Consider the following 13,421-nt stretch of genomic DNA (forward strand, 5'->3'; position numbering starts at 1 on the left):
AGAGTGTGGATGAGGGTCCATGGTGTGAGATGCTGGGTCCCCAGGCAGGAGCAAAGGTGAGGCACTTTCCTGTAAAAACCCAGCTTTTTTAAGCAGTCAGCTGGTTATCAGTTACATACTTTTGAGTATGTGTAATCTTCACCCCCTTGCCTTTGTCTGGAATTACTCAAAGACTCACAGTAAATATATCTTTGCTTCTGATTTTGTTACTTGCTGTGAATGCAAGGGGCTTCTTTGACAATGTTGGTTTAGATGCAAAGGCATGGAGTGTTTGGTTAAAAATCTTGGCCATGTCCATCATTCAACAGTCCTGTTTTTCCCTTTCAGATTCCTCTCAGCATGACTCATCAGAAGAGAGTGAGGTTTCTGAGGCTGACCTCACTAGTGAAGGTCAGTTCCCCAGGTCCCTGATTTCATTTGGTTGGGCATTTATTATCTAAACTGTGTTTTCCAAAGCCTGCATTACCTGGCATTGAATGAAGAGAATTGTATGCTGGTGTTGAGTGGAGTTTGGATTGTGCACTGCTTGGTAAACGAGGCTGGTGGTGAAGAATAAGAGAACCACAATATACTGAAGCATATTGGACTTGGTGGGCTGGTTTTGAAATGATGCCTGACAGCAATTTGTAGCTTTGGAGTAATTTCCACATGTTGTTAATGAGAAATACTCATTGAATGGAGATGTTAAAACATTCCTTCATTCTGGAGAGCACATTGCTTTATAAACACTCTGTAATCACATGTAACATTTGTAGTTAACAAATGCTTCAGGGAAGAATGGTACCAGAACAGAAAGGCAGTGTTGCAGGTGGTGTAAGCAGAGCCTCAAGGTGTCTGTCTAATATTGGTAACTGTGAGATCCAAACCAAACCTTTGCAGTGACCAGCTGCCTTTGTCATCCCAGTGGCTCTAAAGGTGCTAAGCCGTGTCCCTGCAGTTCTCATGCTAGGATTTCATTTGGAGTTGATCTGTATTTCTTGTATTTTAATTGAGTGTGCTGGAACTGCTTTAAAACATTCCTGAGACTGGCTTTTGCAGTGCTTGCTTGTGGAATTAGATTAGGAGCACCCAATCAGCAATTTAGAAAGCAGGCAGGGCATTTTTGAGAAAGTGGGCACTTCTGGCCCACTTTCCATGCTGCATTGTAAAATACTTTCATTGTTTTACAATGCAGCATGGAAATAACTCCACCATTACCTTGACAGAAATGTTTCTATGAGAAGAGTCAATAATTATAATAATAAAAAACAAAAGTTGCTTTGTTTTGAGATCTATTAGTGGAATGGTATTATTTCCAGTTAGATAACAAAGGTGGTCCCTATCTGCACAATTTATTCTGCTATTCCTTTTGCTGTTTCATGGCTGTTTTAGGATCATGCAATCAATGCCCAGTCATGTTTCAGAAGACAATGTTGTTTTCCTTAGGAAGTGCATCAGCAGCTTTGTTTTTTGCTCTCTTATGCTTTGCACAGGCCTTTTTGAGGGAACAAGTTGTTCCTTCACAGGTAGGAGTAGGAGCTTTCTGAAGTTACTCAGTTAAGTAATTTGTTGAAAATTTGGTGCCCTGGTAAGCACAGTTTCTTAATTCTGTCAGAGTTCTGAAATTCAAGGCAGTTGCAGTGCTGCACACGACTTCCCTGGACATAAAACTAGTGATTTTGTTTTTTTCTGTTGAAGATAATGATGATGACTACGTACCCCGTGAGAGGAGGCAGAGGAGCCCCAAGTCAGCCAACGACTCAGGTAGTAGTGGGAGAAGCAGAGGAATAAAGTTCAATTTTGGTAAGATAAAAATTCAAGATGATTTTTTTCCCTGCTTTGTTTTATGAAAAGGTTTTGGGTAATTTTATAGTGCAGGAGTAAGACATGTTACTTCAAGCCTTCATTTGTAGCCCTGCTCTCAGTTTAGATGTACTGCAGCAGTATAATCATCATCACAGGCTGCCTCTGCTGGGTTTTGTTATTTGATGTGACAACATGATTAGATGCACAGGTTTGGATTTGGATAAACTTCTTTTTTGCAGCTCTGTTTTCTTTCAGAAATTGGATTTCTGGGGGTATTTTGTAACAGCGGGATTTGGAGAAATACTGGATTAAAGTAGAGAAGGGCAAATGCCTCCTGATCCATGTAGTTGTACAGATTTCCACCAAAACAATTCCATGTGCTTTCTATAAGCTTCATTAATCTTTTCAGCACTCAAATCTAGGTAACTGTCAACAGCACCTATAAACTGCCTTTACCCCTGGAGGCAGCAAGAGCTGGTGACTGAGCCATCAAAGAGAGAAATTATTTTTGGAAGTTACTTTAGCCTGTTTTTTGTTGTGGTTTTTTTAACTTCATTTAATATACATCTTTCAGAAGTAACCTTTAACATTTTATTCTGTACTTTTATTTTTTTTTTAATGTATCCCTGCATTTTAAGGATAGTCTGTACTGTAGACAGGAGGCACCTGTTTGCAAGTAGAAGTACACACTTCCTATTTCATTTAGTGGTGACACAGATTCTACAAGATTCTCAGTTTTGTTTGTAGTCTGACATGTCCTCCTCTTTTCTTTGCAGACAAATGGAATACACGAATCACAGACTTGAGAAAGGAAGTTGAAGTGCTGTTTGATAAAAAATATGGTATGTGCTACACACCTTTCCAAGCCATTGCCTGTAGTCCTTTGTCACTGAGCAAGTGGCAGACTGCTCTTTGGCATGCATCTTGTTCTTGGCTCAGGAGCACACCAGAACTGACAGCACCAAAGGTTTAAATACTGTTAGAAGACATAAAATTGAGATAAGTAGCTTTTTTGATGAACAAGAGTAATTTCAAAATGGGATATCTGTGTTTGGCACCAAAGTGGGAAGCTTGATTTTATTTTTAGTTGTGCTCAGTCTCCTGGAGCACCTGCATGCTCATGTATCTTGGGGACCCACATTTGAGAGAGCTGTTCTTTTCTCTGCAATTACACTGAGTCTTGAGGTGAAAGAGTCTTTAGAGTGGCACTGCTACTCATTGATTGTTCATTTTTGATTAGGATTGTTTTACAGTGAAACAAAAATTATATATGCTAAGGGCTCTTGGAAAGAAAAAGCAGCAGATGTGTTAGACTTTGGAATATGTCTCCAAATACTGCACTTAGATGTTTTGTGTCCACATATCACAAACTACAACAGCATCAGTAAAGATTTAAAAATAAATGCTGGTGTGCCTCTGCCACAAAAAGTGGAAGTACTTTCAGAACAGCCCTTGTGATTTGGATTTACTACATGTTTGGGATGTGACTATCATGTGACATTTAAACAGCCCACTGAAAGCAACTTGCACAAAAGTAATACAGTTCAGAATCTGATTCACTGTATTTTAATTGCTCTAGAAAGGAGCATCATTCTTAGGGAACTGCTTTGATTTTGATTTTGATGTTTGCACGTAGCAAAGTTGGTTGAAGAAAATTAAGTTGGTTTAAGACAGTTTAAGAGAGGTAGACACTATGGAATGAGTTGCCTCCCATTATGGTATTAACTAATCACTTTCCAGCAATACTACACTTAAGTAGTGAAAAAAATAACAGTCTAGTTACAAGCAAAACAGCAAGGTGCAAAAAGTAAGAGTAAATAATCATTAAATACAAAATTGTTAAATGTTTGGAAGTCCATGGCAACAATGGGAAATCCAAAATGATGGGGTATGCCCCCCCCTCCTTCCCAAGTTGCTAGTTACTTGCTTTTCATTTGTTTCAAGGATTTCATTAGGAGGGCCATGCTTTTTTCAGCAGTGTTAGAAGTGTATTTTTTATTTTGTTAGTGGTTCTTTGGGTATCTAAAATACACAGAAACTTCAGGAATTCACTGCAAAGAAGGGATGTTTGCCCCTACTCCAAGGCATTATTGACTTGTAAGCCAATAGTAGTAACAATGATAACAGAGCTAGAAACTGAACATGAACTGAAACATCCTTGGTTTGCCATTAAGTCTAGATAACTGCATCTTTCAAACTCTATTAAGCAAAACCAAAATAATGAGAATAACTTCATCTTTCAAAATGCTCTATTAAGCAAAACTAAAATAGTGAGACTCTTCACTCTGACAGGAGTGGTCACTGTTAGTAAATGTTTACAAAAAGGGAAAACAGCATATCTGCATATATCTGCAGGGCTGCAGCTTGTTTACTGTGAATCAAAGTGATTTTGCTATTAAACAAAGTCCCTCACAACATGAATGCTTGAATGTTTAAATGTGCTGAGGGTTTATTGCCCGCATGCTAATTATAATGTTCATCAGAGTGATATCAAACAGGTAATTGAGTAGAACCACAAGCTAAACTAACATTTTTATTCTCCTTTTTCATTAAAGCTGAAGCTATAAAAGTAGAGGGTCCAGCACCTGTCCCATACACAACCTTCCAGTCCCATCCAGAAGATTTGGTTGTGGAGGGGCTGCCGGATGGGATTCCCTTCAGGCGCCCCGCCACCTACGGCATTCCCCGCCTGGAGAGGATCCTCCTGGCCAAGGACAAGATCCGCTTTGTCATCAAAAAGTGAGCAGCTGTTCATTTCTGTCTCTACATGACTCATTGTTTCCTGCCTCTGCCACTTTGCTTCGTTTTTCTTCACGGAATTCCAAACTGGTTTCTACTGGTGTATTAATTTATGGTACTAAGGAGGAGTTTTAGGTGATGTCCACTTCAATATATTCAGCTTATCAGGCCAGTGGACCACTGAGAGTTCATATCTCTTCAATATTATGGACTTCTTATCAGGGGCAGATCTCTTTGTACTGTTCAGATCTCTGCAGCTGCAGTACATGTTGAAAGCCGTTGACTTTGGAATATTTGATCCTCTTTGAGGATCCTGGCTCATTTCAGCTTATGGTTTTTTTTTTAAATTTGCTGGAATGTTGTATCAAGGTATCTATGGCTGTATTTGTAGAAAGCATTTCCCAGGGCAAGCCTGAAGCCAACACATGGCTACTGATTCCTGTGGTTTAGGTGTCCTTGGTGTGTCTGGAGGTAGATCAGGTAGTGTACATGAAGGAGAGCTCAGATGGAGACTGACTGAAGTTTAAAGGAAGCTTCAGTGAGTAACAGCTGATGTTTTCCTGTGTTCAATGGTGCAGGAGTTTTTGAAATGGCTGATTGCAATGGTCAGGCTCAGAATTGGGGGTAGTGGCAGCCCCTGCCTCTGTGTATGCTGCCTTTATCAGGGGTGCTATTTCTTACATTTGAGAGGAACATGGTCAGTTTCTATCATCCTAATGCTTGCAGGTAACTAGAAAAGGAAGAAATGTGGATCTACCTTGTGTCTCATTTAAAATCAGATATCATGCATAGATTTGATTATTTATGCAATGCTGGCACCCGCTTTTGTTAAATATGTCTTAGTTCTTAACAGAAATTCATTTTTGGTGTTCATTGATTTTGAAATGTGAACCAGAGCAGCTAAAAATCTAGTTTGGCTCTGTGAGAAACATCAAAATGTTTAATTTTTTGTTTGTTCAACTGTGGATAATTTTGGAAACAGAATTGTCTGCTTTGAAGTTTACTCTTTTAGAGATTGAATTTTAAATTTCTTTGTTTCTGATTAAGTGTAGCTCACAACACAGAGGTAAATTTAATGGAACCTGTATGTCACCATGAAATGGGTCATACATCATATATAGTCATCAGATATGGGTACTGGGCATGAAAAATGCTTTGTCAATACTGCTCCAGCCAGCTCTTGGGATACTTCAGCATTAGTTGGAATTTAGTGCTGAGGATCATGATGTCTCCTGGGGGATTTTTTGGTTTTGATCCTTCAGTAAGTAGTAACTTGAGGCTGTAGCTGGAGGCTAGTTTCTCCAGTGTCTGTCACTGTTGAAATATGTACCTTAAATCTTTCAGGCCTGAACTTCTGAATTCGACGGATCCTCCAGCGGTCACTACAGCTTCAAAAGGTGGGTTTTCAAATGTGTGAGTTGTACAGGCACAGTGTGATATTCCTGTTTGTCCTATATACTCATAGTCTTCTATCAAAGACTGGATTAAAGTGAATATTAACGATCTAAATTAAGCAGGTATACCATAAGGATGTCTATTTAACAAGTGTGACAGAATTAAACTTTTCCTGAACTTAGTGTTTTGAGTCTTAATAACCCACTGTACCTTCAAGCACAAAATTTAACTACAAAAGTAGTAGGTAAGCTAGTAACTGAGCCTTAGCCTTAACTGCACTGTTATGTGGCTGTTTAAATCAGCCTTTTTGTGTTGTTTTAGTAATTTTTAATACAATCATACTGATTGTGGAGGCAAAGTGAGTACATTGCTCAACTCATAAACCCCCTGTAGCTAAGAAAAACTGGTGGTAACCAACTTTTATGGCACAAGGTTCTGAACAGTTATCACTTCACAGAGACATGTGTGACCTCTGCATCCTAATAGGAGAAGAGAGCATCCCTGGGAGCTGTCAATGACATCTCAGAGAACACAGGAGACAAAAGCTGTCTGAGCCTCCTTTCCTGCAGTTTTCTTGCTGTTTGGATTCCCTCTTTCCCAGTAATTTATTATCTCCTCTGCTGCTCCCTGTGTCCACTGCCATCTCAGGAGACAGAGGTGTGGAGCCCCAGCCCCTGCTCTCTCAGCTCCTTGTGGCTCCATGTCCAATTCCTGCTCTGTCCATAGGCCCTGATAGCTTGTGTCCCCAGCAGGAAAGGGATGGGATCCATCTGGAACCTGTATTTTGACTGGCAGAGGAAAAGATGATTTTCACTTGCATTCCTGTGGGAAGCAGTCTGGTCAGGAAGGTTTTGTGGAATGGCCTCAGTCCTGAGGCTCTGAGAAGACTGCCAGTGGCTGCAAGACAGACCAGTTGGGTCTCAGGAAGTGTCAGCTGGTGCTTGTGCTGACAGCCCAGTCTGGTGCAAGTATGGAACACAAGCCATTGCTTCTGCATTCTGACTGAACCCATGGTGTCTCAGCAGGCCAATGTCTTCTTTGAGACTGGGAAGATTCACTTGTTGGTCACAAAGACATATTCAGGAGCAAAAATGGATTTGTATTATTTTGCTTTTAAATGATCAAACTTGATTTGATCCCTTAAAAGCAAGTTTTCATCCCATATGCCTAATTCTGCACTGAATGTCAATAAATTCTTCAGGAAATGAAACCATTGAAAAACTATTTCCATCTCCAAGTGGAATCTGTAGTTCAGAGGTGGATGATGAAAGTATTGCAGTTCTTCTTCAGGCCAAAACATGTGTGTATTTTGTAGCAAGAGTGATGTCACTGGTTCAGTGGAGGTTTGTCAGTTTTAATATTCTGTCATTATTTTATGGTCATTTTTTCTAGTTCCACATTGAATCCATATTTCTTACATACAGCATTTATGTGTTACCTGAAAATGCAGGATGATTCTGCATTGTATAAACTGAACAACTGAAAATATAACCAGCATAATTAAGGAATGTTGGTTTTGTTCTGTGTCAGTCTCAAATACAGCGAAAGAGGACTGGCATTCCAGAGTCACCAAACTGAGAAAGGTGGTAGATCAACTTTTCTGTAAAATGTATGGTAAGTACAGTATTATTATCTTCTTTTCTGAATGGTTTTGTATTTCTTGAAGGTTAGTTTCATTCCTTCCTTTGAATGTCTGCCTGAATGAGACCTTTGTTCAGATTTTTTTTTCCCCAAGTATTTAAAATTCTGGAAGCTCAGTGAAAAAGAATGTTTTAGTTTACTGCTTATACAAGGTAAATTCATAGTTAAAAAAGAATTTTAAGTCTTACATATTCAGCTCTTCTGATTGCTCTCGATTCCTTCCTGTTTGGATTTTTTTCCTTTGCTGGTGAAATAGCTGTTTACTTATATCCACTGCAATATCATCATAATTAGTATTAAAACATTTTTGGGTGAATTTTTATGTTCTGTCCAATGTGAAAAAAAGTCAACTTTGTAAGACCTAGAATAAACTTTTTCATGATACTCTATAACAGATTAACAACTTTGGATAAAACAAATATATTATGCCCCAGTAAGCAGTCCAGTCTGGTATTGTTATTGACCAACAGCAACATCATACAATATAGCAAATTTTGTACATTTTTTACATGCAGAGGCTTGGGTTTTGTTGGATTTAGATGTCCTGTAAATAGTAAGGACATTTTAAGAGCACAGTTGCAACAGCCTGAGGAATTGGTATCATCTAGCTTTTAATAAAGGTTGATTGGCCAATCTGTCCAGTTACTGGATGTATTTTTTTCCAACAGCCAAGGCTTTGGGGAGCAATGACCCCAGAGCTGTTCCATACAAGAAATTTGAAGCTCATCCAGATGACCTCTATGTTGAAGGGCTGCCAGAGAACGTCCCCTTTAGGAGTCCCTCCTGGTATGGAATCCCCTGCCTTGAACAAATCATTCAAGTGGGCCACAAAATAAAATTTGTGATCAAAAGGTAAGTCTAAACATGGAGGGTTTTTTAAGAAAGAGTCCAAACAAACACCCTATGTGTAATCAAGCACTTGGTTTCATTAAGTCTTTAGTTACCAAATAGGCAAAGTGAATATTCTGCATCATGAAGTGGGCATTTGCAATCCAGACAAATATTTCAGAATGTGTTTTGCATATCTGTTAACATGTTGACAAGTGTGAAAAACATATTGGAAAAATTAAAATTCTTCAGTTTATGTCATAATAGGTAGTGGTATTTATTTTATGACAAGAATAAGCAGATTTTTTGTGTCCTGGTTGCAGGCCAGAGCTGCTAACTCACGCTTCAAACGAAGGTACTCAGCACAGGTCAAACCCTCAAGGTAAGACAGGTGCTGTCTCCAAGTGGGAATAGAAGGGTTTGATGGGGAAGCACATCTAGATCAATGCAGCATTTTTCAAGAAGGAACCCATGTGTGATGAGTGTGCTGGCTTATTCTTTGTGAGGGTTGGAAGGAATGAACTGAGCACTGTAAACATGGATGGCTTCCTGGATTGTGAAATCCTGATGCAGTCCCAGCTGCCTTTGAGTAGCTAGCCTGGGTCACCTCAGAGCCCCAGAGAGCTGGAGTTACTCTCCTAGACTGAATCAAAGGTCTGGAGTCCCTTGGGATTTCACAGGTGATCCTGAACTCTTTCAGGTCTCTGTTGGTAAGGAATTGTTGGGACTTCTTGACAGCATGATGTGCCTTTAACAGGGAGAACCACTAAAATAATTTCTTCCTGCATCTGAAGGCTCTGAAAAACAAGTTGTTCTGCTAGGGTCAGTTTGAAATTCTTAACTACATTAAAATAGATTTTTCATTATGTAGATGAAATTACATGTCTCATTTAGGCTGCTATTAATAATCATTACTCATTGTGTGTCTCTGTCTAATCAGATGTAATTGTGTTGTTAGTTTTCATGTTCTCATGTTGAAAGAAGTATGTTCAAATGTACCTCTGTATCCAGAGCTGGGTGATTCTCTGACTCCTGTTTCTGGTTTTCAGCAAGAGAAGATTGGAATTCCAAGATCACAAAGCTAAGAAAGCAAGTAGAAGATATATTTAGTGTGAAGTTTGGTGAGTTAAATGCTAAATGAACTGTTCTGCAATGCTGCTGCATATTTAAACTCCTCTGTTTAAATGTTACAGTGTTTACTTAAGCATCAGAAGTATACTAGGACAAATATGGAAATCTTGACTCCTCTTACCTATGTTTTACTCACTCTTTCCTGTAACTGACATAAATGTTTTTGTAACAGCGTCCTTGGCCGTTATTTTTCCAGTTGTGGGATGAGATGATTGCACAAAAGCTTTTGGATTAAAAGAAGTTCTGAAAATAAAGCATTAGGCACTGTAGGCCTATATTAGATATTATCTCTAACAGGGTGGGCCAAGTTCTTATTTGCAGTTACTCCACAGAAAATACCATTAATATATTTAAATATTTCTACTTTTTTTCAGGGGAGTTGTTAGCTTTGAGTAGCAGAGCTTGTGTAAGACAAAATTCTTAAAATCGCTTGAGATAAAATTCCACCCATTGAAGTTTGTAATATATGATTTAATCTTTATTTTCAGCCGAAGCTCTGGGGGTTTCAGAGTCAGTGAAAGTTCCCTATTCTGTGTTTGAGTCAAACCCTGACTCCTTGGTGGTGGAAGGCTTGCCAGAAGGAGTTCCCTTCCGGAGCCCCACCTGGTTTGGAATTCCACGCCTCGAAAGAATCATCCGTGGCAGTAGCAAAATCAAATTTGTTATTAAGAAGTAAGTTTGTGATCCAGTTATTTTTATATTATATCCTCTGATTTTGAAGTTACTTGACTTCATTCCCAGCAATTCTAGGCTTTAAATGCTACCTAAACTCTGCTTCCACAAAGCACAAGGAATATTTTGCACATATGTTTTTTCTCATACAAGGACATACATTCCTCATTAGATTTCTGTAGATGTATAAATTGTGTGTTTCATGCATCAAGAATTGGGGGGGAAAATGGTCTTGTAAGTGGAAGCTTTGTTCCTTCTTTATTTTTTCTTTTTCTTTATTTTTCTTTGCTTGAAATAAACCTGGAAGAAAATTGCAGAATAGAAAATACAGCTTTATGGTTTTGGGGTTTTTTTTTTGTGGTTATAGTAGATGGAGAGTCATCCATGCTTCTAACAGAATTTCCTGGTAGAAAATTGATGTTATGTGAATTGGAACTCAACTGAATTCCAAGAAATTGGTAACTTTTTGTTGTATGACTTGTCTTGCAATTAATTGGATTTGTTCTGTTCAACTTCTAGGCCTGATCTTATCATTTCCCATTTGCCTCTAAGACTGGCTAGTAAACTAAAGAAAAAAGGTAAACAATTAAATACTATTTGCTGCCATCCATTTGTAAATACTTTCTTTCTGCTTCCCTAGCAGACTGAGAGATCTTTGTGGTTGAAAAATGCAGGTGTTGTAAATAAAAGGCATTATTTAAGATGATCTATCATAGTAGCCTCTAAATCTGCTGTTATTTGAGAAAGACACTCAAACCATAAATGTATCTGCTTTTCTACTTGACTCTTCTAGTACAGAAAATGGAATTTACTCAATTTTGACAACTTTTATTTCACTTTTAATGGCTTCAACCATTTTAAACTGAGAGCTGTGAACTGCTGTAAACAATAATGGGGTTTTATAAGAAAAGAATAAAAGAATCTTTTGTCTGTAGAAACTTCAGATGTTAGTAAGTTTTTGGGGTTTTAGATAATAAAAAGAACCAAAACTCTCCTTTACACTTAGAAAAAACAAAGTATTTTGTTCTGAATTAGTGGAAAATCTAGGTGTGTCTTTTTTAAGACCTACTTAAGATCATGAGCATCACTGGATTGTTCAGGTTTTACTGTGCAGACTTAGTTCAGTCTGTTAGAATTCCTAGAACACAGCTGTTCCTTTGTTAGGTGTGCAGAATTTGTGCTTTACACCTTGTGTTCTTTTGGCTTCCAGGAATTAGTCCAATTTGTCCAAGGACTACCAGAAGGTCACGAAGTTCTTCAGAAAATTCAAGTGTCCCGGAGATTGAAGTTACTATTGAAGAGAGTATGGAAGAAATAAATATTCTCCTGATGTTATTTTATTATATTCTTCTATATTTTCTGTTCTTCTAACTTTTTGTAGCCCATAAGTAACATACACCTCATGTAGCAAACTCTTGAGGGTTCCAGATACACTTCAGTATAAAATAATTTTATTTTTCATTTCTGAAACAAACTGGATACTGTGTAGATGATGCTTAGGTAAAATGTTGCAGTTTGACAGCTTGCTTGGCCCTTTATTCCAAGCAGAGCTGTGGGAACTGATGTAGTCCTGAGCAGAGAGATCACAGATGTGGTCAGTAGCTTAAATACAACAATTAAATGCTTAAATACAACTCTAGAACTTCCTAAAGGGTTTTTAAAACTTATTCTACTCTTGGTTCAGAATTGAAGATTTCTATAGTAATCAAGTTTGATATATTGTTCTTTTTGTATAATGTCTTTTTTATGCTCTCTACCTTATAAATGTAATGTCTCTTCTTAGGTCCTAAAAAAAACCCAACTACAAATGCACAAACTAATTCACATACCAGTGACTCTGATACAAATTTAAGCCAACAAGGAAAAGACTTTTCTTTTGGTAAGTGTTGGGGGAATTAGCACACATGCATTCCTTTAATGTTGATGTGGAACACCTGGATTACATAGCAGATATTTTGAGTTCATATTCTGATATACAGTTAGTGAATGACTGAAGTCCTCCCCTTTGTGTACATTCAGTTCTTCATTACATGTAGTGATTCTGCAGTAGAAAAATCCTGGATGATATGTGGAGGATGCTGTACAAATGCAGCCCAGATCCATTAGATATTATTGATTCAGGTGCAGAGTCAGTTTTTTATTTTTGCTGCTCTGTTACTGCACAATGCTGCAGACCCTTGAAGGACTTTTCTGGTGCAAAATACCACCAAGTGCATAAACCCAGCTGAAATGTCTCTACATTTCATAATCCCTCCAGGAATGTGAAATATTGACATCCCTGTGCAGAGGTACTGGGTGGGATGTAGGGACCAGGAAAGGTTTGAACTGACAGCAGTAAGCCATGGCCTGTCAGAAGTGATTGTGCAGGATTGCCATGACTGACCTCTCCAGTTCTGGAAGATCAGTAGAGGAACAGCTGGGCAGGACTGAAAGGGAGGCAGTTGTGTTCAGGAATGTAGGTCTGAGCTTTTTGGCCAAGGAGGCCCAGGCCTGTGAGTGCAGTGCTCTGGAACAGAAATCTCAGTGCTGAAAGCAGGGTCAGTTTGCCATCCAGAACAATTCTTCATTGTCAAGGGAGGTGAGTGACTGCATTCAAAGTAGCTGTGAGGAGTTCTGTGTCTCAGTAAACCCTTTTTCCAGCATGCTTACAGTCTGAGTTTATTTGCTTATATTTGTGTAGGAATTTGCTGTTATTTACTTTATCTTTTTTGTCCCCTATTCTTTCTTTTTAACTGTACGGTCAAAAACCTATAAGAAAGGAATTATTTACTTCTTCCAAGCCAGTTGAGAATGAATGACATACTGATTTGGCAGGGGTGATATTAATATTCACAGTTGTGTACAGTTTTCTTGGACTTTCCTGTTGCTTGATAGACCTAGTTGTTGTTTTTTTTATCTGCAACTTTTTTAAACTTTAGACTGAGGTTTTTAGTTTTGTGGACCATCCATGGCCCACTTAGTACAGCCACAAGTAAACTGGTTTAGAAATTGCTCTGATGGCTGTCAGAAACAAAATGCTTAAATTAAATGGACATTTAATCTCACCACTAAAATTGAAACTGTGCTAGAGATCAATTTCTCAGGAGAGAGGCATGTGTTTCAGGGCTGTGTCATTGAACACATGAGGAACTTTCTGCCACTATTTTGGGTGTTGGTTCAGATGAGTAAATTTTCTGCTATCTGATAGTAAATTTGGATCATTCTTGAATTAATTTAGCTTTTAATCACCT

The 13,421-nt window shown here is 38.4% G+C and overlaps 1 protein-coding gene across 7 annotated transcripts in view; it reads left to right on the top strand.

Moving 5' to 3' along the window:
• Nucleotides 1-13,421, top strand: part of GTF2I (general transcription factor IIi) — a 70,137-nt gene that overhangs the window by 42,935 nt on the left and 13,781 nt on the right. For 6 of the 7 annotated variants that reach the window (XM_084219233.1, XM_084219239.1, XM_084219235.1 and 3 more), the window contains 13 exons: nucleotides 328-390; nucleotides 1,678-1,782; nucleotides 2,562-2,627; nucleotides 4,341-4,524; nucleotides 5,869-5,921; nucleotides 7,450-7,533; nucleotides 8,229-8,412; nucleotides 8,712-8,770; nucleotides 9,438-9,509; nucleotides 10,008-10,191; nucleotides 10,711-10,769; nucleotides 11,402-11,494; nucleotides 11,975-12,070. In XM_084219233.1, the coding sequence (XP_084075359.1) occupies nucleotides 328-390; nucleotides 1,678-1,782; nucleotides 2,562-2,627; nucleotides 4,341-4,524; nucleotides 5,869-5,921; nucleotides 7,450-7,533; nucleotides 8,229-8,412; nucleotides 8,712-8,770; nucleotides 9,438-9,509; nucleotides 10,008-10,191; nucleotides 10,711-10,769; nucleotides 11,402-11,494; nucleotides 11,975-12,070 (1,302 nt within the window). The remainder of the gene's footprint in view (nucleotides 1-327; nucleotides 391-1,677; nucleotides 1,783-2,561; nucleotides 2,628-4,340; nucleotides 4,525-5,868; nucleotides 5,922-7,449; nucleotides 7,534-8,228; nucleotides 8,413-8,711; nucleotides 8,771-9,437; nucleotides 9,510-10,007; nucleotides 10,192-10,710; nucleotides 10,770-11,401; nucleotides 11,495-11,974; nucleotides 12,071-13,421) is intronic. The other variant, XM_084219238.1, reaches the window with a different exon arrangement.

The sequence above is a fragment of the Fringilla coelebs genome (genome assembly GCF_963513975.1).
Source record: "Fringilla coelebs genome assembly, chromosome: 20".
NCBI lineage: Eukaryota > Metazoa > Chordata > Aves > Passeriformes > Fringillidae > Fringilla > Fringilla coelebs.